Raw genomic sequence first — 26,961 nt, 5'->3', positions numbered from 1 at the left:
GCCCCTGGCAGGCGGCCTGAGCGCGCGCGTGGAGCCACCGCTGCCGTCGCCGCTCGGGGTCGCCTCGAGTCCCAGATTCCCGAGCGCTCTGCTCGCATGGCAGCCGCCTCGGCGCCTGGCCCCGCGGCCAGCTAGGGGCAGCCCAGCGCCCCTGCCCGGTCCCTCGGCGGAGCCCGTCGGATCCGGCCTTGCGCTGCGCCCTAGGCGCGCCGCCTCCTAGCCCGAGGTAAGGACCGGGAGGGTAGCGGCACACGGGGCCGGGGCGCTGTGCGGACTTCAGGCCCTGCGCCGCTGAGAGCCGAGCGCGGCGCAGATGGGAAGGGGACGTGGGAACGAGTCCTGGGGGGCCTTGGGGGTGGGGGGCGGAGACTGCTCGCTGCTGGGAACGGCCCCCCCACCTCCGGTCCTAGCGTCCCCGCCGTGCTGTAGGCCGCCTCTCCGCGCTGTCCACAACCCCGCGGACCCCTTAGTCCCCGACTGCACCCCCACTCCTGGCCCTTCCCGCACCCTCGCCTCGCTGAGCGCTGCCCATCTTTCGTCCCCTCCCCACAGACCTCGCTCCCCGGTTCCAGTCTCCAATCCTCGTCTGCTCAACCCTTCCCGGCCTCCGCCCTCTGGCCGCCCCCACCCTCTTCTCCTGTCGGGACGCCTGTCTTCCCCTGTCGGCTCCGGTCACTGGAAACCCATATCCGTGCCGTTATCTCTGCGTCCGGCCGCCTCCCAGCCCGTGCCATCCCACAGGTGTCCGCACGTCCGGCCATCCACCCGTCAGTCCCTCCTGTGGCCGGCACTGACCATGCCCAGCGGCTGCCGCTGCCTACATCTCGTGTGCCTGTTGTGCATCCTGGGGGCACCCGGTCAGCCTGCCCGAGGTGAGCGCGCCCCGGGCTCTGGCCGCAGCCCTGTCCGGCCATCCCTAGCTTTCACGTTGACCTCTACCGGCCAGAGACGGCACTGCAGCTGCTCCGACCCGCGGTGCTGGCGAGAACCAGGTCACCCTATCGGAATGGGATGGGTCTGTGTGCTTCCCTGCCGTGGAGCTGAGCCACCCCATTACTGGGACCCCATATCCTCTCACGAGTCCCGCGACCTGAACGGTGACCCCGGGCCCACCCCTGTCACGTCAATCTCTTGCAGCCGATGACTGCAGCTCCCACTGTGATCTGGCCCACGGCTGCTGTGCGCCTGACGGCTCCTGCAGGTAACGAGCACAGGCCTCCAAACCTTTTGCTCTCCATGTATGGGTACCCGACTCATTTCCCAGCTCTCCATACCCACAACCAGGTCAAGCCCCAGGACAGAGTGTCTGGGGGCTTAAGACTCTATTGCGAATTCCCTATCACCACTTATGGCACACAGGGCAGACCCATCAGGACCTCTCCACCAAGTTTTCCTTTGCTTTGCCTCCCCTCTCTTTTGCTTCTTCCAGCTTATATCTCCTTTCTTTACTCTCCCAAGTCTGATCCAGGGATTCGGAAACATTCCTACAGCTTTATTATCTAAGTATAGAAAAGACAGGGCCGGAGTTTGGGGATGTGAGGCATGAGGAAAGGAGAAAAGAAACGAAAGAGAAGAAATGGTTCAGCCTGGGAAAGAAAGGCTGTGGCAGGGGTTGCTGGGGAGAAGCACATGTAATGAAGGAGGATCTCCTTGATAAATTTGACTAATTGACTCCCTGGGGAGGGGGTTGGGCATGTTCTGTAGCAGGAGGGAAGTGTGTCTGTGTCTGGACATAAGGAAATAAGCTGATGTGGCAGGTTGCTCAAGGGGCTGGGGTGTTTGGGAATCTCCATCCTTGAAGGGTTTTAAAAAAATAGGTCAACATTATTATAAGAACTCAAGAAATGGTTTAAACACAGAAGAAAACATTATTTAATGGTTACAGGGGTGAGAAGAAAGGGAGAGGGGTATTCACTAACTAGATAGTAGATAAGAATTATCATAGGTGAAGGGAAGGACAACACACAATACAGGGGAAGTCAGCACAACTGGACTAAACCAAAAGCTAAGAAGTTTCCTGAATACAACCAAACACTTCCAGGGACAGAGCAGCAGGGGTGGCGGTCTGGGGACCATGGTTTCAGGGGACATCTAGGTCAACTGGCATAACAAAGTTTATTAAGAAAATGTTCTGCATCGCACTTGGGTGAGTGGCATCCGGAGTCTTAAAAGCTTGCAAGCGGCCATCTAAGATATATCAATTGGTCCCACCTACCTGGAGCAAAGGAGAATGAAGAACACTGAAGACCCAAGGAAAGTATTAGCCCAAGAGACAGAAAGGGCCGCATAAACCAGAGACTCCATCAGCCTGAGACCAGAAGAACTAGATGGTGCCTGGCTACCACTAGTGACCCCCCTGACAGAGAACACAACAGAGAGTCCCTGACGGAGCAGGAGAAAAGTGGGGTGCATAACTCAAATTCTAGTAAAAAGACCGTTATTTAATAGTCTGACTGAGACTGGAGGGACCCTGGAAGACATGGCCCCTGGACTGTTAGCCCAGAACTGAAACCATTCCCGAAGCCAACTCTTCAGACATAGATTAGACTGGCTATGGGACATTAAATGATACTCGCGAAGAGAGTGCTTCTTAGTTCAAGTAGATACATGAGCCTAAATGGGCAGCCCCTGTCCAGAGGCGAGATGAGAAGGCAAAAAGGGACAGGAACTGGTTGAATGGAATGGGAAATCTGGGGTGGAAAGGAGGCGTGTGCTGTCACATTACAGGGAGAATAGCTAGGGTGACATAACAATGTGTGTATAAATTTTTGTATAAGAAACTGACTTGAACTCTAAACTTTCACTTAAACACACGCACAAATAGGTCAGGCATTTGCCCTGGAGTCAGAGGTAGGAAGATAGGCCTGATGACCTTTCAAGGTGACTTTTTAAAAAATGTGAATAGCTCAGACGTGCCGGGGGTGGTCCTGGAGACATTTACAGACATCATCTCAGTGAATTTCTTCCTTATCACACCCTGTGAGGGGTATATCCCCAGTTTACAGATGAGAAAACTGAGGCTCAGAAAGGTTAGACGAAGTGTAGAACCAGGACTTGAATGTGTCCTATGACCCTGCTACAGCCCTGCACCTACCTGGGACAGACCTCTTTTCCCTTCTTGTTGATGGTACCATTGAGTTGATTTGGACTCATAGCAACCCCATATGACAGAGTAGAACTGCCCCATAGGGTTTCCTAGGCTGTGATCTTTATGGGAGCAGATCATCAGGTTTTTCTCCCCCAGAGATGCTGGGTGGGTTCGAACCATCAACCTTTCTGTTAGCAGCCTGTTATGCCATCAGGGCTCCTTTGCCTTGTTGTTGTGTGCCACTGAGTCAATTCTAACTCATAGTGACCCTGTATGACAGAGTAGAACTGCCCTATAGGGTATCCTAGGCTGTAATCTTTATGAGAGCAGGTCATTTCTCCTGTGGAGCTGCTGGGTGGGTTTGAACTGCCACCCATTTGGTTAGCAGCCAAATGCTTAACCATTGTGTCACCAGGGCTCAGGCTGTTATTTGTCCTCCTGTTTTCTGTTCTGGTCCTGCCTTCATTTCCTCACATCTCCCAACCCAGAGCCCTGACCCTGTGTTTCTCCCCACCAGATGTGACCCGGGCTGGGAGGGGCTGCACTGTGAGCGCTGTGTGAGGATGCCTGGCTGCCAGCACGGGACCTGCCACCAGCCCTGGCAGTGCATCTGCCACAGTGGCTGGGCAGGCAAGTTCTGTGACAAAGGTAGGGGGACAAAGGGGTAGCTGTTGGGCTGGGGACCCCATGCGTCTTGAGAGAACATCCATCCGTATTTATTGAGCACCTATGGTGTCCTGTTCAAACCTTCAAATACATGGTATTTTATCATTCCAATTTTACACATACCTATCGCCTGAGTGGATCCTTGACATAGCCCCATGAGGTTGGCAAGGCAGCTGCTTAAAATTATACTCATTTCCCAGATGAGAAAACTGAGGGCCACAAAAGAGATATCTGCCCAAAGTCACTTTGAGACAGACTGACAGAGCCAGGGCTAGGTACCTCCTGACTCCAAATTTGGTGGAGTTTTTCCTCTGCAAAAAAGTCTGGTATAGTGGGTTTGTAGTTCAAGCCACACCTACAGAGCCTTTGGTCTGAAAGTCCAGTTCAGTGGGGCCTGGGAGGTGTGGGGACGAGATGTGAAGGGCTAGCCCAGAGCCTTCCGTCTCTTCTCTAGATGAGCACATCTGTACCACGCAGTCCCCCTGTCGGAACGGAGGCCAGTGCGTGTATGACGGGGGTGGTGAGTACCACTGCGTGTGCCCACCAGGCTTCCACGGCCATGACTGTGAGCGCAAGGCCGGGCCCTGTGAGCAGGCAGGGTGAGTGCTGGGCCCAGGGGTGAACTGGGGGTTAGATCAGAATCTGGTGACACAGGTGATAAGGGAGGAGACAGAACTGTTGAGAGAGTGTGGTGAGGGTATTGGGACTGAGGGTCAGAAGACCTGCATGGGGGCACCCTAGGAAAAAAGCCCAGCATGTCAGAGTGTCCAGGGTGGTTTTTTTTTTTTTTTTTTTTTAGCTTTGGAACCATTTCTTTAAAAAAAAAAACAAGCTATAGGAGCTGGAGGTGTACATAGATAAATGTGCCACTACTCTGGTTGGGGAAAGTGGGTATGGAGGAGTTCAGGGGCTGGGACTCCCCTCATTCTCCCAGGAAAGCTGGCATGCAGCCCCCAAAAATGTTCCATACAGCAATCTTATGCCTTGTGGTACACAACAGGAAACTGGCAAGTAGGGGCTGGACTGGTTGCCCTCATTTCTCCTCCAGGCCTGAGAGCCTGTGAGGATAATAATAGCACACTCATCCTGAGCCTTTAGGCCAGGCCCTGTGCTAAGTGCTTTACATTGGATTATTTCATTTAACCCTCACTTGGTAGCCAGGTGCTATTTTTATTCCCATTTTTAAAACGAGGTATTTGAGGCCAGGGGGGCTGGCCAAAGTGACATAGCTAGAAAGAGGGGAGGGGGATGGTGGTAGTCAGGATGCTAACTGAGGCTACCCTGCAAGTGTCAGTAAGTTGGTCTCCATACCCTGTCCCACCCCTCACCCCAGCTCCCCGTGCCGGAATGGTGGGCAGTGCCAGGACGACCAGGGCTTTGCCCTGAACTTCACGTGCCGCTGCTTGGCAGGGTTTGTCGGTGCCCGCTGTGAGGTGAATGTCGACGACTGCCTGATGAGGCCATGTGCAAACGGCGCCACCTGCCTTGACGGCATAAACCGCTTCTCCTGCCTCTGCCCTGAGGGCTTTGCTGGACGTTTCTGCACCATCAACCTGGATGACTGTGCCAGCCACCCATGCCAGAGAGGGGCCCGCTGTCGGGACCGTGTCCATGACTTCGACTGTCTCTGCCCCAGTGGCTATGGTGGCAAGACTTGTGAGCTCGTCTTACCAGTCCCAGACCCTCCCACCACGGCCGACATTCCCCTGGGGCCCACTTCAGCTGTAGTGGTACCCGCCACGGGGCAAGTCCCCCATAGTGCAGGGGCTGGTTTACTGCGGATCTCCGTGAAGGAGGTGGTGAGGAGGCAGGAGGCGGGGCTAGCGGAGTCCAGCCTGGTGGCCGTGGTGGTATTTGGAGCCCTCACTGCCGCCCTGGTCTTGGCCACCGGGTTGCTGACCCTGAGGGCCTGGCGCCAGGGTGTCCGCCCCCCTGGACCCTGTTGCTACCCCACTCCACACTATGCCCCGGCACACCAAGACCAGGAGTGTCAGGTTAGCATGCTGCCAGCTGGGCTTCCCCTGCCGCCTGATTTGCCCTGTGAGCCCGGAAAGACCACAGCGCTGTGATGGAGGTGGAGGGCTTTCTGGCCCCCTTCTTCACCTCCTGCATGCCTCAGACTGTAGTGGCCCTTTCTCATCACCCTTCACCTGGGGTGTATGCACTGAGGGACCTCAGCCTCACATCAGAAATATTATTTTTTTAATACACAGAGTGTAAGATGAGAATTTTATCAAATAAAACTATGAAAATCCAAGTGGGGTCCTATCCCAGAAACACCTGCCTGGAGTCCCAGATGCAAGAGGGCTAGGGCAGAGGCCTGGTTCTGGGGAAGCCTCTGGATTGTACCCACCAAGGAGGAGTGGCTTCTGGAGAGGAGTCCAGGGTGCCCTTTCTACCCTGTTGGGGAGGTGAGGTAAAGGTAGAGCCTCAGAGGAGAATGTAAATAAGTGGTCACCATCTCTGTGCTGGCCCAGTAGCTGGAGCGGCTGGAGCAGAAGGGGCAGTATGATGGGAGAAGCCTGCAGGGTGAGGTCCAGGCCCTCAGGCAGAGGTGTGGGGGGCTCCCTGCTGGCTGCTCTGTAGCAGCTGCTGGAACAGTGAGTGGGGCTGACTGCGCAGGGCAGCGGGGGAGTCCAGCTCCATGACCCTCCCTCCCTGCAGCACCAGGACCCGGTCCGAATTTAGGATCGTGGTGAGCCTGTGTGGGAGAAGGTGGTTAGTATGGGGGGTGGGGGACAGTGCCCTCAAGGAGAAGGCCCCCTCTGGAAGCACAGTTCCCTCAGATAGTATACTATAAAGGACCCAGGTCTGTGATTCTAGAGGCCCTTTATAGAGGCCAGGTCTAGAGGATGGAGAGCTGAGATTTGGGGTGGGGGGGCGCGGGGAGGGGAGCCAGGGTCCCTGAAAGGAATGGAAGCTCTGGGTCCATGCCACCAGAGCCCCTGATTAGACGGTCATTGTGGACTTGCACACCTGTGGGCGATGGTCAGCACTGTCTTGCTGGCAAAGCGTTTGCGGATGGTCTGCTGGAGCAGCTGGTCTGTCTTCTGGTCAACACTTGCTGTGGCCTCATCAATACACAGGACCTGGAACAGGTGGAGAGGGTAGGCGAGGAGGAGAGAGGAGAGGGTTAGCCTCCGGCTCCTACCCAAGCACCAGCCCCACCTCCTGGCCCAGCCCACTGTAGAGGTCCCCACCTCCAGCTCTAAAAGGAAAGGGAAACCCAGGACTCTGAATCTTCTCTAACTTGGTCCTTGAAACCTTTCCCAAACCAACCTCCTTACCCCCTGCATGTCCTCTGCTTCCTTCCTGGCCTTCTTGAGTGTCCCTTTCTCTAGCCTTACCTTGGCATCTGTGAGGAGAGCCCGAGCCAAACACAGCAGCTGCCTCTGCCCTAGGGACAAGCTCCGGCCCCCCTCGCCCAGCTCACCATCCAGACCACCTGCAGGGCAGAGCATCTTCACCCTAAAGTCCGTGGCCTCTTCCCACTGCCTCCCTGCTCACACAGCCCCCTCCCCTTTAGGACCAGCCCCAAGCCCAACCCCCATTCCTCCTGCCACCTTACAGGGTGGGGCCTACCACTCACCTGTGGATACGATCACCTCACTCAGGTAGCACTGCTCCAGAGCCTGCCACAGAGCTCTGTCCTCGTGCAGGCCCTGGGGGTCCAGGTTTTCCCGAACAGTCCCACTGAATAAAAAGGGCTCCTGGGGGATGATGGCCAGCTGGGACCTGGGACAAGCAAGGGACATGGCATGGGGCCCAGGCTGGAGATGTAGGCAATCTGCTCTCAGCACCTCCAGAAAAGCTAGGAGATAAGACCTGAATGTGCCCTACTCTGCTCTCCTCCCTAGCCCAACCAGGTAAATGACCAGTCAGCCATGTACCTAGGACTATGCTGGAGCTGTGGGCCATACCAAAAAATGAAAGGCCTAGACTCTGTCCTTAAGGAGCTTATATCTCACTGAGGTATGAGAAAAAGAATGGGTGAACTATGTGGCACTGACTCCAGGGACGGCAGTGGCTGGGCAAAGAATGGCCAAAGATACTGAGTGGTTAGAGATGCTTCCAGATTGAATTGGATCCTCAGGAGCTATATGGTAGAGCTATATGGCAAGGCCACCACAGCTTAGCAGAGGAGGCAGAGAGAGGAAGAGCAGGGCCTGGGGAAGGTAATATGCACAGGGCTTTAGGAGTTTCCCTACCTTTTCTGTCACGGAACTCAGAATAAATGATACTATGTTCACCTGAGGGTGAGGTGTATAGCCCCAGAAGAGGCCACTTGTCACCAGAGTCAACTGGCCTAGGTCTCAAGCTATCCTAAGCACTGCCCACCAAGCCTAAGGGCTGAGGGAATCAGTATCTTGGGACACAGTGTTGAGGCTCTTGGAGGCAGGGACTGGCTGGTCTAGCGTGGAGGGTGAATGGGGGGGAAGTACAAGAAAGATGAAGCTGGAAGGGTGGGCCTATGTCAGTTTGAGGAAGGCCTTGAGGCCCACACCTACGAATGGGGACCTGAGTCCTAGGAGGATGCTGTCCTCACCTTCTTGTCTCATCGTTCCTCTCACCCTCATTCAACCCTGGTGGCCCTGAGTTTATGCCTTGCTAGCTGGGCCCTCCTCTACATGCAGCAGCTCCAGTTCCCCTCTTTCCTGCCCCGCACCTCATCCCTCCTCCCCCAGACCTGAGCTCAGCCAGCTCCAGCTGGCTAGCGTCCACACCGTCCAGCAGCACTCGCCCTGCACTGGGCTCCAGCAGCCGGAAGAGCACCAACAACAGGGAGGACTTGCCAGAGCCTGTGCGGCCCACGATGCCCAACTTCTCTCCAGGTTGCACGCGGAAGGTCACCCTGTCCAGGGCATTTGGCAGCCCTGGCCGGTACGCCAACACCACGTCCTGGAACTCCACACTCCCCTGGGTCAGCCAGCCGATGCCCAGCTGGTGGGGTCCGTGGGTGGAAGATGGAGGGAGACAGGTGAGAGGGGGAGGAGTGATGGGGAGAAGGGAGGACAGAGGGCCGAAGCAGGAGAGAGTAGGAAGTGGATGGTGTGAGAGGTGGGGAAAATGAGTGACAGCGCAGGAGAGATGGGGAGAAAGCATACAAAATGAGGGACAGTGAAGAATGGTGGAGGCCATGTGAGAAAGATGGGGGGAAGAGAAAGGAAAGGAACTAGGAGAAGGACTGGGGATTTCAGGGAGCCCTTCAGGGAGCCCTTCTGGGTTCTAGAGCTCTGGCCTGGGGCAGGTCTGGGGCAGGGGTGCAGGCCTACCTGCAGTGGGTGGCCCTGGGGCTCCTGGGGCAGGTCACAGGAGTACTCCTCCAGCCGCTCCACGCTCACCAGCATGGCTTCCGTCTGGGTGAAGCTGCTCACCAGGCCTGACAGTAGGCCCGTGAGGGACAGGGCATAAGACAGCGACAGGCCCACCAGCCCTGGGGGAGAAGAACACCAGCTGCTCGGGGAGGTTTGGACACTGGTATATATCTGTGTGTGTAGAGGGGGTGGATGGGGCAGATGGGAGAATTATACAAGCTTGTGAGTGGTGGGCATTTAAAGGAAGCCAGCAGAGAAACAGGAAGATGACAGGATCTTGGCTGGGACCACAAGGGGCTAGATGCAAGGGAGTGGAGTGGGCCAGGAGAAGCTATGAGGGATGATGGGCGGGCCAGGGCCAGAGTGGTGGGAATGCAGGGTAGGGTGCAGGGTGGTGCCAGATCCACAATCACCTGGGGCAAAGTCACTCCTTGAGACCCAGTTTCCTCAACTGTAAAATGAGGATGATGATGTTAATTATAATGCATCCTCACAGGAAGCCCAGGATGGGAGGAGAAGATGTTGGGTCAGGGGTTGGAGTAACTTGCTTCTGAGGTGAGGGAAGGGCCCGGGTGGGGAGGGGGCAGGCACCTGGGTTGGCAAGGCCCTGCTGGTGCTGCACTAGGGCAATGCCTGCGATGGCGCTGACCACTGCGGCCCCCATGAGCTGTAGCCGAATGTCCAGCCACTGCATTGTGGCACTGGTGGCAAACTGGCACCTCTGGTTTAGCTCTAGGAGTCTCTGGTTTTCCTCTTCAAACCTGGGGAGGCCAAGAGGCGAGTGAGGCCACTCCATCATTCCAATGGCCCATCCAGACTCCTCCCCTACAAAATATCTCCTTCTTGGGAGCTGATCTAAACACCCCCAGGCCGCCCTCAGAGATACAAAGATGCCAGCATGCTCTTCTGTAGTAAGCTCTGCTCTGCCTCACTATACCTTTTTCTGGCTCCTTCCCCCGCATTTCATCTAGTGCTCTCAAACGTTCCCTTCTCCCCCAAGGTCTCTATGCCCCTACCACATATGCCCTCATCTCCCCTCCTCCCAGCACCCACCTCCCTGGGTCTGATTGGGAAACGCAGACCTCACACACCTGTAGGTGGCCCCAGAGGCCCGGAGCACAGGGAGGCCAGCCAAGGTGTCAGCCAGTTGGGTATAGAGTGGGGAGAGGGTGAGGCTGCCCAGGCGCCGCAGTTCCCGTGAGGAGGCCCTGTAGTGGCGCTGCAAGCGGTAGTAGATGATGCTCAGAGGCGGCAGCAGCAGCAGCAGCCAGGGCAGGCCAGAGCTCAGCACAGCCAGGAGGCCCAGCAGGCCTGCTGCATTGGCCAGGAGGATGTTGAGGATGAAGGGCAGGCTGTCATCCACGCAGGCCACATCAGAGGAGAAGCGGTTTAGGATCCGGCCCATGGGTGTGGAGTCGAAGAAAGTCACTGGTGCCTGGGAGAGGGGATATGGCTGGGCAAGGGCAGGGTCTGACAGAAAGGGGGTTGGCGGGCAGCCCTGGGGGGAGGTGGGGTGGGGAGGAAGGTCCAAGGTAGAGAACAGGAAAGGGATAAAGTGTCCCCAGGGTATGGGGGCAGAGAGGAGAGACTGGTGGAGCTTGGAGGAAGAATACTCTCCCACCCTGCTGGCCAGTGGTGGCTCTAGAAGGCCGTGCTAGCCATTTCTCCACCTCTGTGCCAGGCATACCTACCAACCTTTCAAGGGTAGGGGACTCATCTCTCTCTAGAAGGTGGGGGACTTCCAGGCCAGTGAATGAGATTTAGTTAGATGTCAGCAGGGACATCCTAACTGCCGGTGGCTGGACACAGCTGGTGAGGGCAGCAGTCACACTCAGTACTGTCTCATGGCTAAGAGCTCAGGCTACAGAGTCAGACCACAGTTCCAATTCCAGCTTTATCACTTATCAGATGTCAGACCCCAGGCATGGGGCTTAATCTCTCAAAGGCTCCTGTTCCTCATCTAAAAAATCAGAGTAATAATGGAATCTCACCTCATAGGGTGGTTAGAAGGATTAAAGGCCATAGATACAGCAGTCAAGTGCTTAGCATAGTCTGCCTGGCATGGAGGGGGAAAAAAAACAAAAAAAAACCAAAACCCATTCCAGTTGAGTCAATTCCGACTCCGACTCATAGCGACCCTATAGGACACAGAAGAACTGCCCCAAAGAGTTTCCAAGGAGCGCCTGGTGGATTTGAACTACCGATCTTTTGGTTAGCAGCCATAGCACTTAACCACTGTGCCGCTAGTGTTCCGGCATAGAGGAAGTGCTCAATGATTCCTCCATTATTAGGACTACTATTGGGAGGTAGTCTCAAAGACAGCCCTTTCCCTTCCCCCTCCTTCCCCATCCCTCCACTCTCTGCCTTTACTTTGGGTACAGTCCTGTCTTAAGGCAGGGGACTAGGCTGAATGACTTTCTGAAGTACCTCCTAGTGCCAGCTTATGAGAAATTAACCTCTTCACATCGTGAAGACAGCCCCTCCACAGCTCTCGGACGAGAGGCAGGACAGTGGGCAGCTGCTTCCTGCCAGGAGTGGGAAGGCCCATACAATGCTGGGTTTAAGGCCTGGCTCTCCCAGAACAAACTACATGACCTTGGCCAGGTCACTTAAACTCTCAGAGCCTCAGTTTCCTCATCTGTAAAATGGCAATATTAGTACCTACCTCACAGGGTTATTTGAGGTCCTAATAAGATAATGGACAACAAAGGGCTTTGTAATAATAACAGCAACAACGTTAATAATAATAGCTAATTGAGTACTTACTATGTGCCAGATACTATGCTAAGTACCTTCCACGTACTAATTTAATTCCGTAGTAAGTCTATGGAGGAAGCAACAGACTAGATATACACATAATGACAGGGATGGATCTTATAAACAGCCCTAAATAAAAATAGTAACAAAGAGAACAAGATCTAATATAATATCATTTGCATAAATTAAAAAATACATGCACTCAAAACAGGCATTTTGTAAAAACACAAACAAAAAAATACACATTAAAAACACATACACAATGTTTATCAAGGAAGGGAGGAGAAATGGAAATAGGGTATAGAGGCAAAATGGGATAAACACATACATGCATACATACATGTTGTTCTTAGCTGCCGTTGAGTCGGCCCCCGACTCAAGGCAACCCCATGCACAACAGGACTGAACCGTTGTGATTCACAGGCTTTTAACTGGCTGATTTTCGGAAGTAGATCACCAGGCCTTTTTCCCTAGTCTGTTTTAGTCTGGAAGCTCCGCTGAAACCTCTTCAGCATCACAGCAACACGCAAGCCTCCACTGACAGATGGTGATGGCTGCGCTTGAGGCACATTGTCCAGGAATCGAACCTGGGTTACGTACATACAATAAAACAGAAAAGGGCCTTGCATGAACTGAGGGGTATGATTAACTCAACCCTTGGCACCGAAGTCCAAAAGTAAGTAGCTACGAGATAGATTCTCTTATTCTCCCATTTTACAATAAGAAAATTAGGCTTAAGTAACTGGGTTTGAATCCAGTTCAAACTGGGCCTTTCCAGGCCTTGGAGGTCATCAAGTGCTACACCCATCTGTGAGGGGTATTTTAGCCCTAGAAGGAAAGATGTAAGATGGCATCCCCAGTGGAGCCCATGTGCTAGGTGGACACCCCACAGGGCCAGGGCTACGCTCCCCCCTCCCGACCCATCCCCTCACCATAAGGACTCGATGCAGCAGGCGGCGATGCAGGGTGGCGGCTGCCTGGAGAGTGCCCGCTGCAAAGAGCACTGCCCGGAGAAGGGTGCAGAGGGAGTTGACGCCAGCGATGGTCGCGTATACGGTGAGGTAGAAATGGATGTCTGAGGAGCCATTGGGGGCAACTTTGGGCAGTGGGAGCACTGGGGCACTGGGTGGTGGGGAAGGGGCTGTGGGTAACCAAAAGGAGGGCCACTCAGGAGTTCCTTCCCCTCCCCATGCAAGCTCTCCCCAACCAGCCCATGCAACCCCTGCAACACCAGCCCCCCACCACTCACTCCCTGCCTGGCAGCCCCAGCCACTCACTAGAAGCTTCCAGGGGAGAAGAGGAGCAGCTGGGGAGAGAAGAGCCCTGAGGAAACTGGGCTGGTGGGGGCTGGCACCTCCTGGGAGCTATTCTTGGCTGCCTTCAGCTGCGAGATCCAGTGGGAGAGCCACCAGTCAGCAGCGTTCCGTGTGGCTGGGTGGGGACAGGAGGGAGAAAACTAGTGAGACTTCTTCATTCTTCTCAAACACCCCCTCCCTCTGCATCTCTGGTTCATACACTTCTTCATGCCCTGGCCTTCCCCACCACCTCGCCACTCTCCCATGTCCTCCCTGATGTGCGTTTCCTTCCTGGGACATCACCCCTCAGCTCTGGGGAGAGCATGCTATTGAACTTGCAGAGTGGGAGCAAGCCTCGGGGGTGCAGATCAGAGATGGCCATAGAGTGCATCCTCCTGGCCCCTGGGACTCTCCCCCAGAATTGGGGGCGTGCTTTTTATCCCAGCTATTGCCCATACTTGGTGAGTCTCTGGGCTTTGGAATGATCAGTACAAAACGATGGGGTGATGTGCACTTGAGGGCATGGCTGGGGGGCGGGTACGAGACTCCAGAGTATACTTCCACCTTGCATGAGGAGCAGAGAGAAGAGGATGGCGAGGGCCATGCCCCAGCCCACAGCTCTCCAGTATGCTCGGTACACGTGGAAGGCCACGGCGCCCTCCTTTTTGCTTTCTTCTTGCAGCAGGCGGCCAGATGTATTCTCCTCCACCTCCAGCCCCTCCTTTGCTTTCTCTGGGTTCCATACTGACTGGGATGTGGCTGCAAGAATCAGGGGGATTAGGCTTGCATGACAACAGTTGAAAACCTCAGTGTTTCAGGGGGATAAGCAAGGTTGGTAGAAAACGTATCTCTACATGGTGGTGAAGAGTGAGTCCTGTCTTTCTACCCCTAGGCCATACCTGAGTCAGATTTCTGTCCATCCTCAGCCCAGGCTTTGGGGGCAGCTTGTACCAATGGCAGAATCTCAGAGGGAGGTCCTGCAAGGTGGAAGGGGAGGTTAGAAGGGGCTGTTCTGGGCATATACCATGCCTTTCTAAATACCTGTGCAGATTGTACCTCCCATTCTCTTTGGACCTCCTCCCCAGCCCACCCTAGAAGAACCCTGACCTGGATCCCCCACACTCTGAACAGGACTCAAGTCCATCCCTCTGCATCTGGAGTCCAACCAGCACAGACAAATGCTCATCCCTGAAAGGAGAGTCACAGGCACCTGTGAGCCCCATCTAGTCACCTCTCGTTGTTATGTGCGATTCTGACTCATAACGACCCTATAGGACAGAATAGAACTGCCCCACAGGGTTTCCTAGGCTGTACATCTTTATGAGAGCAGATTTTCAGGTCTCTTCTCCCAGGGAGCAGCTGGTGGGTTCGAATCGCTGACCTTTTGGTTAGCAGCTGAGCACTTAACCACTGCATTACCAGGGCTGCTTCACCTCTGATTACCGCAGAGCTTCTTCCTCATGCTTCACCAACTTCCTAACACTCTAGTTGGGCCTCGTTTCCTCCTGTTTCTCTCCTCGTCATGTCCGTCTGGGTAATCATCTCTCAGAGTTTCTTCTTCTTTCTTTTTACAAAAGGACTGTTCTAAACCTGACTGCTTTCTCTTCTTCAAGGTCATCAAATTCTCAGAGATCCTGGGCCTCTTGGTTCCCAAGCACACCCAGTCACAAAGCCTACAAGTCCCATAGCTGTTGGCATTACACCAATGTACTGCTTCCTCCCCCTGCCCCCCCAATTCTCCCATTTCCTCACTCCAATTCTGTAAGGTGGAGTGGGTTTCCCATGATACGGAAGGAGGCAATGACCGGGCCCAGGCCACATGTGCAGGGGGGTGGTTGAGTCTGCACTTGACAATCTGTCTCTCTTCCCTGTCATTCTTGGCAGATGCCCCCTCTACTTGGCTGGACTCCCACCCTGGCTGCCCACATTACCAGCCTGGACGAGGCGCCCGGCCTCCATCAGCAGCACCATGTCGGCCTTCTCCAGGTACTCAGTACGGTGGGTACAGAGCAGCCGTGTGGTGTGGCTCAGGACTCCCAGGATGCACCTATGCAGCAGGTGGTTGGCCACATCTGCATCCACAGCAGCCAGAGGGTCATCGAGGAGATACAGCTCCTTTTCCTAGGGAAAGGTGGGGACACCATGGGCACCAAGCCCCAAGTCCTCTGGCCAGAACCCAAAGACTCTCCTAGTAGCTAACCTCAAGGTGGTCAGAGGAAACAGTTGAGAGGAACTCTGGGAACTACCCCTACAGTAGTAGAGTGGGAGGTTAGACCTGAGGGTGGACTTCTCTCCAGCCAAGGTCAGTGCCTGAAAACCGGTACTTAGCTTTGCTGAGTCCCAGTTACTCAAGCCACATAATGCTTTTTTAATGGGATTTTAATTCTGCCTTGAGTCTGCAACAAGGGAAATGGGATGGCCAAGGGACTGATGCCTCAGGAACGTGGAGGCGAGAGGGAAGAAGAAACTGGATGTTGATGAAAACATCCCTATCCCCCACTCTCTCAGCCGAGCTCCCAAGGCTCCTGTCTCCCTCTACCTCCCTGCCCATCCCCACCTTTGACTTACCTGGTAGACAGCACGAGCAAGGGCAATGCGGGCCCGCTGCCCCCCGCTGAGGGTCACACCCTTCTCCCCCACCTCTGTCTGGTCTCCAGCAGGCAGGATCTGAGGGAACAGGTCCCCCAAACAGTATTAGTCAGAGATCTCCCCAATGCCTTCTACCCCATTTCCTACCCCTTTGCAGGGAAGACATTGCAGAAGTCAAAAGAATCTTGAGCTTGAGGAGATCAGGCTTGAATTTGGTATGAGTGAGCCGTCGGGGACAAGCCATAATTCCAACAACCCCTAGCATTTATTGAACACTTTCTATGTGCTTAGCACTTCACAGACATTATCTCATTCAATCCCCACAATAACCTTATAAAGTTGGTATTATCTCCTTTTCACAGACAAGGAGTCTAAGGCTCAGACAAGTACACTACTTGTCAAAGTTCTATGGCTAGTAAGGGGCAGGACTGAAGCCCAGATTCTTAGCCACTCTACTCCACTTACTACCCTGATGATGGGCAAATTTAATGTTGGAGCTTTCATAGATTTTAGAGAAGGAATGTACCCTGAGCCTTCCTGTGATCTCAGGAGTTCCCAGGGGGTCCCCATACCCAGAGGAACACCTGTGGTCCACTAGATGGTGAGCCCCCTGTGGGAAAAGGTATGTTATTCATCTCTTTTGTTAGTCCCTAGTACCCAGTAGGCTTTGGGACATGCCTGATGTAGAGACAAATGATAAATGGGCACAGGATGCCCCATGGTCAAATTCAAAGGTCTTCCTTTCTAGGGCAGTTCCAAGTTTACCTGGGCAGGGTAGTGGTGATGACAGTTCTGGAAGGGGGAAGGCAGATGGGTGGCGAAATCATGGAGAAATCTGGAATCTCTTGCCCTCTAAAGTTAGTGCTCTGGATGGAGGGAATCTAATGGGCTTGCAGACTTCCCTAGGGTAACCTGCAACCATGCGAGACTGGCTCTTTCAATCCTTCCCTGAGGGCCTCCTGAATTGGAACCAGTAGCCAGACCTATATAGAGCTAAGCCTCACAGGGAACCCTTTCCTAGCCCCAGAGGCCTCAGGGCTCTTCCAAGTGCTGTGTGGAACACCCACTCACCACCACCTCTCTGAGCCCTATGGGGAAAGGAGGACCAAGCAACTGGACACTTTGGGAGGACCAAAGCTTGATGACCAGTCCTAGTAAATGATGCTTGAGTCGGAGGAACCCCTCCCCAGAGAGCAAGTCTCTGATTTGAGGTGTCAGGGATACATGGGGAAACAGGTAACCAAAGAGGTTTCAGGGCTAGGCACTCACGCTGAGGTCATCATTGAGGGCGCAGGCCTCCAGCACTTTCTTGTACAGCTGGGCGTCAAATGTCTTCCCAAAGAGGATGTTGTCTCGGATGGTGGCAAACTGGATCCAGGGTTCCTGGGTGGCCAGGCCAAAGCCCTTGGATCGCCCTGACACTGTCACCTGCCCACACAGCCTGCAGAGAGCCACACCGGCAGCAGCATGGGGGCCAGCTCCCCACTGGGTCCTTCTACTCCCAGCCCTGCCTCGAGGAAGCCTCCCCAGACTTCTGTCTTCTACATGTTGTTGTTAGTTGCCATCGAGTTGATTCCAACTCATGGTGATCCCATGTGTGCAGAGCAGAACTGTTCCACAGGGTTTTCAAAGCTGTGATCTTTTGGAAGCAGATTGCCAGACCTGTCTTCCAAGGCACCTCTGGGTGGGTTGGAACCACCAACCTTTCAGCTAGTAGTTGAGTGTTTGACTGTTTGCTCTACAGACCCCCTTTATTTACATGGCTCTCTGAATTGGAAGCAATGAGGTTGAGGAGGCCGAATGAGGCTATAGCCTCATTCAGGAATGGGAAGGAAAAAAACTGCTTTTTGGCTATAATTGGGCCCCTAGGCCAAGCAGCTGTCATATCTGGGTATCCCCAGTGGCTCAGAAGAGAGTGGCCCCCACACTGCACTCATTTTCACATTAAAACAAGAAGGCCCTCCTTCAAACCTATGTTCTGCTCTGGGTCCCTTCCTTTCACAGCCCCATTTTCTGAAAGAGTAGCTGATGCTGGATGTTTCCATTTCTTTTCTTTGCTCACTATTATAGCACTTACAATACTGGGGTGTAATGATTATGATGATTCACTTTCTTGCCTGCCTCTCCCTTACTGGACTGAAAACTCCTCCAAGAAAGGGAGCATATCTTGTTCTCCATGACACCTCTGGCCCCTAAAAAGGTGTCTACCACATAGCAGGGGCTCAGTGTTTGCTAAATGGCCGAGCCAAGGACAGGGATGTACTGGAGGCTGATTACCTGTGGAGCTCCCCAGCTATGGCAGCCAGCAGTGAGCTCTTCCCACTGCCCACCTTCCCCACGATGCCCACCAGGAAACCCTGCAAAGAAGTGACACAAGTAAGTGCCCACTGCTCACAGGGTGGCGACGGAGCAGGCAGCTATCTCCTTTCAGAGGCTCCGGGCAGCCAATCATCCCACTGAGACTACTTATCTCTCGGCCCCAGTTAGTCTGTAGGGAAAGAATTCTCCACCCTACTGGCTGAGCTATGTCTCAGGGACTGGTGCCTTGTGGGACCTAGAGAAGTGGGGTGCTTTATTCCCCACTCAGAGTAGCTACCAGTTTCTATGTGTGTGTGAAGGGCCTCTGAAGGGGAGCAGCATGGCAGAGAGAGTGGGAGGAAAACTGCCCAAGAATTCCCAAGGCAAGCTCAGGGCAGATGTCTCAGAACAGGCAGAGGGGAAGGAAGGACTCCAGGCTTTGGAGCCCTGATGCTGGGCTGGCAGAGTCCACCTGTGGCTAGATTTCCATCAGGGCAAAAAGCAGAGCTTCATGCAGGTGCTTGATTTCTGATTTGCAGTTTAAAATCTTCTGTTTTCCCCTCATTTCTTAACTGTAACATACATTCAGGGAGATATCTCCCAGCTTATAGTGACCCTATAGGACAGAGTAGAACTGCCCTATAGGTTTTTCAAGGAGCAACTGGTGGATTTGAACAGCCAACCTTTTGGGTAGCAGCCTGAGCTCTTAATCACTTCACCACCACAGCTCCATCTATGAGTGGATACCAAACCAATGTAAGACCCTTCCCTGGGAATTTGGGATTAAGCCCATGAGGCAGTTTCTCGCCTGTTGGCTGCAGCCTGTAAGTGGGAGTGCTCCCTACGGTCACATCTTCCGCTCAATGGAGAGTGAGCCCACAGAGAGAAGAGAATGAGGCAAATCCAGGGAGAGAAGCAGACAGAAGGCAGAGAGCCGTGCAAGTTGAGGCCTGGTTCTGGGCCGTTTCTGAGATATGTCTGCACTCTGGCCTTTGGCTTCTAAAACTCATTTCTGTATCCTTATTATAAATTCTTGTTTGCTTAAGCTAGCTCCAGTAGGTTTCTATGCCTTAGATCCAAAAAAAGCCCCAACACATTAGTAAAATTCCTTCAAAAAATTCCAGCCTTGTCTTGCCTGAACTAAAAGGAAAAACAAAATATACTGCCTAAGCCAGAAATGTGAGCCAAATGTGGTGGAGGCAGTTCAGCTGCCACTGGAGAAAGGTGGGTTGAGCTGTGGAGCAAGGGGTTGGGCAGAGGTCAGGGGAGAGTGAAAACTCAGGACTGGGGGTGCACAGGAGCCACCTTCCTGCCAGGAATACTTTCTTTCAGGTTCTTCTTTGACTATGCTGAGGAGTGAGTCACAGGGCGTGATTCCTCTTCACCAGGCTAAACAGAGGATGATCTAGCCTATTTGCAAAATCTTTTTTGGAAGGGACTGCTGGGGGGATGCTGGAGAAACCCTGGGGTCTGTTCTGAACTCTGTAGCCTCTGAGGGACAAGAAGAGACAAACATGCTGGTGGTCTGAACTGGATGGATGTCTAAAGGCCAGGGAGAGCTGTGACTGCTCTGAAAAAGCTGTGTGTGGAGGAAGGAGACTCAGAGATGAGGAATCATCTCCTTTGAGATTAGAGCCTACCCATCGCAACCCCTCCAGTGACTCTGACAACCATTAGTGCTGCAGGGCCATCAGCTATGATTGGCTCAGTCCTTGGTTACCTGTCACTGAGTCCCCATCTCCCCCGTTAGTCTGAGGAATCTCCCAGGGTATTCTGACCAACGAACCTTCTTCACTTTGAGGTGACTGATGATAGTCTCCTGGGTGGTTCCAACTGGGTCCCAGGAGAACAGGGCACCATGCAACTCCAACACTGTAGATGGCTCTGTGGGGGGCTCTGAATGGAGAAGAGGCCATTCAGCTTGGGCTGTTAACCCATTACCTACCTGTTTGGGCATGTCGTTGCCTCACCTGCCTCATATCTACCTGCTCAGAGCTAATTCAGCCTTACTCTTGGTCTGAGGGACCTCTCCCAGGAACTGGCTACCTGCTCTGGCTGGATTCTGCTGCCTCTGGCTCATCTTTGGCAGCATCTATGTATAGTGCTCAAGTGGCTAAAGCCCCCTCCTCTTTCTGTGCCAGGTCCTGCCCTCTAGCTTCCCATTACCTGGGTTGTAGTAAGCCTGAGGGTTGTGGTTTGGAAGGTCGAGGAAACGCTGAATTCGATCCAAGGACACTCTGGCCTCCAGGAGCCTATTGATCACCCAAGGGAAGTTGTTGAGGGGAAGAATGAGCATGCGCACCAGTGCCAGAGCTGTGAACACCTAAGAAGGATGTAAGGAGGTGGTGGGGCATCACCTGAAGCCCAGGGCAGGGAGCTATCTGAGGGCCTGCTCTATAGATGTTCCCGTGGACATGTCTGTGGAGGGAAGAACAGGGTAGCAGCAGAACTGAGGGGATGGCTGGTCAATCCTTGGCCTGGAGGTGGCAGAGGTGGCCACTCCAAGAATCCTAGAAATTTCAGATCTGTTCCTCCAGAAATCTAGGTTGCATCTTGATAAGAGCACAAGCCTAGCTCATTTTAAGATCTCCTCAGAATTTCTAAGTAGCAACAACATCATCTGGCTCTGGCCAGACCCAGCACTGGATCATGGATTTTTTTCCAAAGTCATCAGAATGAACATAAGGAGACCTGACCCCAAGCTTGGGCCTGACTGGAAGTTAGAGAGGGAAGAAGAATTCCTTCACAGAACAAAGCAAAACAAAACCCACCGTTGAGTCAATTCCTACTCATAATGACCCTATAGGACAGAGTAGAACTGCCCCGTAGGGTTTCCAAGGCTGTAAATCTTTAGGGAAGCAGACTGCTGTATCTTTCTTGAACCACCAACTGTTGGTTTGCAGCCGAGTCCTTTAACTACTGCACCACCAGGGCTCCTTCCTTCACAGAGGGGAGGTTATATATCCAAGTTCCCAGAAAGAGGCCCCTTTAGAGAATTTCCTTTTGGTTAGAAAAGGATGAGGGTAGTCAGGGGTCCTCCTGCCTCCTTCCCAGCCAGCACTGTAGGGCCTGAGCCCACCTCTCTGCTCCACTGAAGTCTCCTCACTGCTGCCTCCCTCCCACACCTTTCATAGACTCTCCCCTCCCCCCCAACCCAGGCCTCACCTTGGTGGCAGTGAGCTGGTGCCCCATGAGGACATAGGTGATGAAGATGACGATGGAGATGACAACTGGCAGGGCAGCCCATAGGTACACGCAGGCGGCGTCCAGGTATTTGATGACCCGTAGTCGTCCCAACTCTCGAGCCCGGCAGGCCTCTACTCGAGTCCCCAGCGCCTGCTCCCACCCACAAAACTTGATGACCCGAATGCCACTCAGCAGCTCTGTCATAAGCTAGGGATAGAGAACAAGGAGCAGTATGAAGGAGAGATACTGCTCAGATGTTTTCTCTGTCAAGTCTTCCCAGGCTCCCAGCAGAGAATGTCGAGTACTCTGAGCTTCCAGATACTCTGTATTCCCCTAGCCCTATTTTTTTTCCTCTTGCTTCAGTCCTTTCTGGAAATTCTGCCCTTCCCTTCTTCTCAACCCCTCTCTCAGTCTCTCTTTAATTTCCCCACCGTATGCTCCACTTGGGGACAGGTTGGTCAGGGGGACCCCCCCTATTACCACTCCAAGCTGTTTCAGTAAGAGGTTGACAACTGTGCTGAATAGACCCTCAGGACTGCCATCCTCACTGCAAAAACCCACAATCACTGCAGAACCCAGAGCTGATTCAGCCAGACCCTCAACATCTAGAGTTGACCCAGGCAGGAAAAGTAACCTACTTCCTTCTCTATAGCCCACCTCTATGAGGTAGCTGGGTTTCCCTAGGCTCTCCACACAGTCATGGGGTGGTCAGTGCCCTAGACAAAGAGATGAGAGCCTTGGGTCCTGGCTCTGTCAGTAAAAACCCATCTGGTCCCAGGGAGGTTACTTCCAACCTCCTAGGGTTGCTGCTTAGGTCCACATGAGCTAACTGCAGAACTGTTAGAACTGCTAATGGACCACATTTATTTAGCACTTAATTTGTGACAGGCCCTGTGCTAAGCATCATCTCATGTGACCCTCACAACAACCCTAGGAGGCAAGCTATTATTATACTCACTTTACAGATAAGGAAACGGAGACCTAGAGAGGTTAATGATTTGCCTCAGGTGATTAAGCTAGTAAGTGGTAGGGCCATGATTTGAACCTAGATCTGTCTTTCTCCAGTCTGAGCTCTTAACTTCTATACTGTGCTCACTCCCTCAGGCAGTGTGCATAGAAGACCAGGGGGACTGGAATGCTGGGTGGGGTCTTTAGATTGCTGGGGAACTCCCAGCACTCCCTCACCTTGACCCGGACATCCTTATGCTGTAGCATCGCCTGGTTGCTGGCCATGATGCGTGTGGCGATCACCTTGTTGACAGGTACCAGCAGCAGTGCCAGGACCAGACCACCCACAAAGGCTATGCCCACTTGTTGGTGCAACAGGTAGAGGGTGATGGCTAGCTGCAGTGGTAGGCTCCAGGCCTCATGGAAGCTCCCGGCAAAGTTCAGCAGCCGCTCAGAGTCTGTGCCTAGTAGGTTCAGGGCCTCCCCAGCAGGAAGGCGGCTGGGCCCCAACTGTAAAGTCTTTCGGTACAGGATGCCCAGCACAGCCCCTCGTGCCTGAAGCATGACCTTCTGTACCTCATATCCATACTGGTTCTGCAGCACAGCACCCAGCACAGCCCCGCTGGATAGCCCCAGGGCATACAGCAGGCCCTGGCTTAGGGGTTCCTGCCTCTCCTCCAAGAAGCCCACCAGTAGGGACAACAGCAAGGGGCCCGAGAAGCCCAACATGGTTCCCACCAGCTTCAGCAGTCCAAGTGTCAAGTAGCACTGCCCAAAGGCCCTGTACAGGGCTCTCCACAGCTGTACCCCCTCCTGCCAGTGTTCCTGGAAGACACAGGCCAGGTAGGTTGGACGCAGCCTGTAGGGGAGATGGCAAATGTCCTGGGGCTGCCGGAGCTCTCCACGGGCCCCACGGGCCAGCAGGGGCGCCAGCCAGGCATAGGAAAAGCGTGACAGCCAACTTTCCCCATCTTCAGCCACCTCAGGTTCTTGCCCCTCAGACAGCAGTGGCTCCTGGGGCCAGGGTTCCTGCTGTCCTCCAGGGGCTGCCCAGCCTAGTCCATAGGCCAAGAGTGCAGCCAGCTGCAGGACGAGAAGGCATAGGCGGGCGAGGGGCCCTGGGAGAAGTGGGGGACGAAGTGTGCCTCGCTGGCAGTGCCATAGCAGGGTCAGCACCAGGGCTGGGGCTGGCAGGAAGGCAGCCAGAGCCAAGGCCAAGGGCCCCCGGGATCGGCAGTGAGGGGAATGGGCCAATGCCCACAGGGCCAAGCTGTGGCTGATCCAGGCCACAGCTGCCACGCCTGCTGCCAGCACCTCTAGCTCTATGGGCCCTGGGCCTGCCCCTGGTGGCAGAGCAGCTGGAAGAAGGTCTAGCAGAGGGAAGATGGAGAGCAGGAAGGAGGTTGTGAGTCGGAGGCGCCAGCCTGGGCTGCAGGATAGGATGTAACCTGGGTTCCTGGGGATGAAGGGGGAAGAGAGAAAAGGAGGCACTTTGTGGCTGACTTAGGGCCCAAGCATAGTCCTCACCTCTAACAGCTCATTTACTTAGAGGAAATCAACTCCCTTTCTTGCCTTGGACACCTTATCCCTACCCCATATGACCCTGGAGCCCAGGCCTTTTCTACCAGGAAGTCGTCCTGGATTAACCTATTTTCTAATCTACCCACACCATTTCTGATTCATTCTTTCTCCACAAGCACTAAAATTTTTGAGCTAAGGCTGTACCTAACATGAAGACTCTAATTTGGAAAAAAAAAAAAAAAAATTCTAAATTTTCATACAGATAACCATTTTCAGATGACTATTTTTACAAAAGTATCCACCTAAGATAACCCTTAAATTTACCTGAAGCACTATTATCAAAACCCGTTGCCGTCAGGTCAATTCCAACTCATAGCGACCCTATAGGGACAGAGTAGAACTGCCCCATAGGGCTTGTAAGGAGCTGCTGGTGGATTCAAACTGCCAACCTTTCGGTTAGCAGCCTAAGTTCTTAACGACTGCGCCACCAGGGCGCCTGTTAGATGGATAACATACAGCTTCTATGCTCTAATACTACAACCTAAATTTTATGAGGCCTCAGAATATTCTACCCTAGCTCTCTACAATGATGGTAGAGGATGGTGTGCGTCATCTTTGTGACTTCTTTAGCTGAAGAAAAACCTTTAGTTTTGTCTATATATTCTTGGCATGCAAAATAATAATAAATAAATAAAAGGGTGATTTGTCTGCATTAAGAATCAAGTGCAGGAAACCATCACCAGCAGTGAAATTTAGAATGCCTTGAAAGTCTGTTGTACCCTTTGTTGGTAGGGCTGGGTTACTAAAAAAGTTTAGTTGCAGACTAAAATGCCTTTTCCTTTATAGTCCAGCTGATGACAGTTCTATGGAGGGACTGATTGGGATCAAAGTTGACCTTTAATAATTCTATTTCCTGAAATGTGGGGACAGAAGAAAGAAACATTGGGTCCTTGGTGGCAAGTACACTGGCCCCAGTTTGGTCACCAACCTGCTTCATGACCTTGGGCAGGTCTCCTTTCTACATCTCATTTTCCCCATCAGTACAGTGAGGATTTTGGGTCCAAAGCCCTCTGAGTTCCTTTCCTGTCTGAGATTCTGAGTCTCTCTCTTTTCAGAGACACACAAAAGCCTGATAAGTGAAGTGAGATACACAACATCTGTGGATTACATATTGGTCTCTCTTGCCTTCTTATGAGACTGCAAGTTCCCAAAGGACTGATCAATTTTTCATAGATACTCCCCCGAGTAGGCTATGGATGTCTGTACTAACTAACCCTCTCTGGACTTCTGTCTCATACTGGGTAAGAAACAAATCAAGATTCCCCCCAGACCAAGCAAATCCACAGCTTTTTCTACCTCAGGAAGGGATTTATCAGTCGATAATTCTTCTTGATAGGGACACTTACCCCTCATCAGACTAGGAACCCCTCAAAGGCAGAGACTAGATTTCCCCCCTGCCTTTTCAACAGCTAGACTGAGACTAACTTTAGCCATCTCTAGCCATTCAGTAACAAAATATAAAGTCAAGGTGAGTTTAGCACCCACACCTTATAGTCGTAAACTAGAGAAGGCTTTAGGTTTTGATTTGCTCTTCTCTTGCTTCTACCTACTGCTTCCTTTCCAGTTGAGTCTACATATGCTTTTCTTAGCCCAACAACACTGAGATTTCATGGATGGAAGTGGTGAGAAACTGAAACTACAACCTAAACACAAGTCATCTATTTTGGTTAAAAACATTTTTCACTCAGTTTTGCTTCCAACTCATGACAGTTGTTTTTGGGCGTTTGAAAATTTAAATCCTGATAATTTCTACCACACAGAGGGCCTTTAAAAATGTGCCAGGCACTGGGCTATATGCTTAAAGGCATTATCTGATATAAACCTCTCAACAACGATAAGAGGCTCTGAGAAGATAGGTAGCTTGCCCAAGAATAGCCACACACACCTGGTAAGTGGCAAAGCCCAGATTTTATTTTATTTTTGCCCTACTCCAGAGACATCCCTATTCTGGTGACGCTACTGGGGAGATGTGGGTTGCGGGTGGGGCCTACCGGCACATTTGGATAGATGTCTTGAGCTCTTGTCCACCCACCTTGGGGTGCTCAGGTGGCAAGCGCTGAACACGGCGAGAAGCGCGTGGGGCAAGGCGCTGAGCACCAGCTGGGTGAAGCAGTGGCCCGTGGTGTCCCCCTCCCACAGCGGGAGTGGCTGCGCAGCGCTGGTGCCGCACAGCTGGGCCAGGAGCTGCTCCATGGGAGCCTCACCTGCGAGGAAGGCCGTGAGTGGGGGCGGGGGAAAAAGGTATCAAAAGGGAGAAGGACCTGGGTCCCTAAGATGAGGTCCAGGTAGGGAGCTGCCGCCTGGGGGGCGGGACCCAGACCAGGAAAGAGCGAGGCGGCAGTGGACCCTGACAGCTCGTCCCAGCCCCGTCTCCCCGTCTCCAATCCCGCTCTGGAGCCAGGACCTCCCCTCTTCCATCCCGAAGCCAGACCTCGTCCGTTCTCCCGTTACCTCAAGGGTCAGAAAGAGAGGAAGTTTCTCTTTCCGGAGCTGGCGAATTTCTGGCCTCCGGTCACCCACGCTGCCGCCCCTGCTTACCCACTCCCAGGAATCCGGAACCTCTAACCTGAAGAAGTTGCTTTCCACCGGATCTGAAAATCCCGAGCACTGCTGGATACAAAATGAACGTGGGGCCGGGTACCGGTGCAGGCCAGACTTGGTTGGCGCCCCCTAAAGGCGGGAAGACCTCTCAAGGGGCTGTGCGTCCCGCCCATACGCAAAGACTCTGTGCGCGTGCGCACCGCCCCCTGCTTCGAATGGCCTGTGTACGCATGCGCGCCGCTAGTGTCTTGCCGTAGTATTTGAGCACGATCGGGTATGTGCTGAAGTGCGACGTCAGTCACACACTGACACGTACTGTACACGCTCTCATCTCTCTACCACTTCCTAGCTGTCACATGCCTTGCACGCTCTCGTTCTTAACTCAAAGTTTACGGAACCGAGAGGCCAAACAAGCGTGCCACGCGGAAGAATAATGACACTTAGCGGCGTTTAGAAATCATTTCTGAGGCTCAGTTTTCTTATCTGTCGAACAGGGGCAATAATACCAGTACCATAGCATTGTTAAAAGGGTTAAAGGAGATAATTTAAACTGCTTAGGGCAAGTGCCTTGCTTAGAGTTGTTAGGTGCCTATTTAGTGGGAGACTACAACGGCACCTAATACAAGAATTGGGGAGGTAATTGCATAGGTGCAGGGCCCACCACAGGGGTAGGTGGTGAAGGCAGTCAGAAAGTGAT

General features: G+C 53.3%; 2 protein-coding genes across 4 annotated transcripts; one reads left to right on the top strand and one right to left on the bottom strand.

The window, feature by feature from the left end:
- On the top strand, window positions 1-6,007 carry DLK2 (delta like non-canonical Notch ligand 2). 3 transcript variants are annotated; one of them, XM_012556434.1, is made up of 6 exons: window positions 1-226; window positions 742-872; window positions 1,138-1,201; window positions 3,606-3,718; window positions 4,209-4,353; window positions 5,088-6,007. In XM_012556434.1, exons 2-6 carry the CDS (start codon window positions 797-799, stop codon window positions 5,821-5,823), a joined length of 1,134 nt encoding a protein of 377 aa, XP_012411888.1. In that variant the 5' UTR covers window positions 1-226; window positions 742-796; the 3' UTR covers window positions 5,824-6,007. The 3 variants fall into 3 exon arrangements, with proteins under 3 accessions (XP_012411888.1, XP_004379544.1, XP_012411889.1); XM_004379487.2 differs by having other exon boundaries at window positions 3,606-3,736; XM_012556435.1 differs by lacking the exon at window positions 1-226 and having other exon boundaries at window positions 745-872; window positions 4,302-4,353.
- Window positions 6,008-6,088: 81 nt separating this feature from the next.
- ABCC10 (ATP binding cassette subfamily C member 10) lies at window positions 6,089-26,257 on the bottom strand. Its single transcript, XM_004379563.3, has 22 exons — window positions 26,175-26,257; window positions 25,756-25,927; window positions 22,380-23,598; window positions 21,174-21,401; window positions 20,175-20,331; window positions 19,795-19,904; window positions 17,988-18,067; window positions 16,980-17,151; window positions 15,690-15,788; window positions 15,053-15,242; window positions 14,021-14,098; window positions 13,686-13,880; window positions 13,104-13,257; window positions 12,759-12,948; window positions 10,161-10,504; window positions 9,661-9,830; window positions 9,028-9,188; window positions 8,442-8,695; window positions 7,344-7,489; window positions 7,102-7,199; window positions 6,731-6,843; window positions 6,089-6,455 (listed from the first exon to the last, which is right to left on the bottom strand). Exons 2-22 carry the CDS (start codon window positions 25,914-25,916, stop codon window positions 6,299-6,301), a joined length of 4,476 nt encoding a protein of 1,491 aa, XP_004379620.1. The 5' UTR covers window positions 25,917-25,927; window positions 26,175-26,257; the 3' UTR covers window positions 6,089-6,298.
- Window positions 26,258-26,961: the final 704 nt, after the last annotated feature.

Source organism: Trichechus manatus, unplaced genomic scaffold, assembly GCF_000243295.1.
Source record: "Trichechus manatus latirostris isolate Lorelei unplaced genomic scaffold, TriManLat1.0 scaffold00065, whole genome shotgun sequence".
Taxonomy (NCBI): domain Eukaryota; kingdom Metazoa; phylum Chordata; class Mammalia; order Sirenia; family Trichechidae; genus Trichechus; species Trichechus manatus.
Note: the sequence above shows the minus strand (reverse complement) of the source record. Positions and strands in the feature narration are given on the sequence as shown.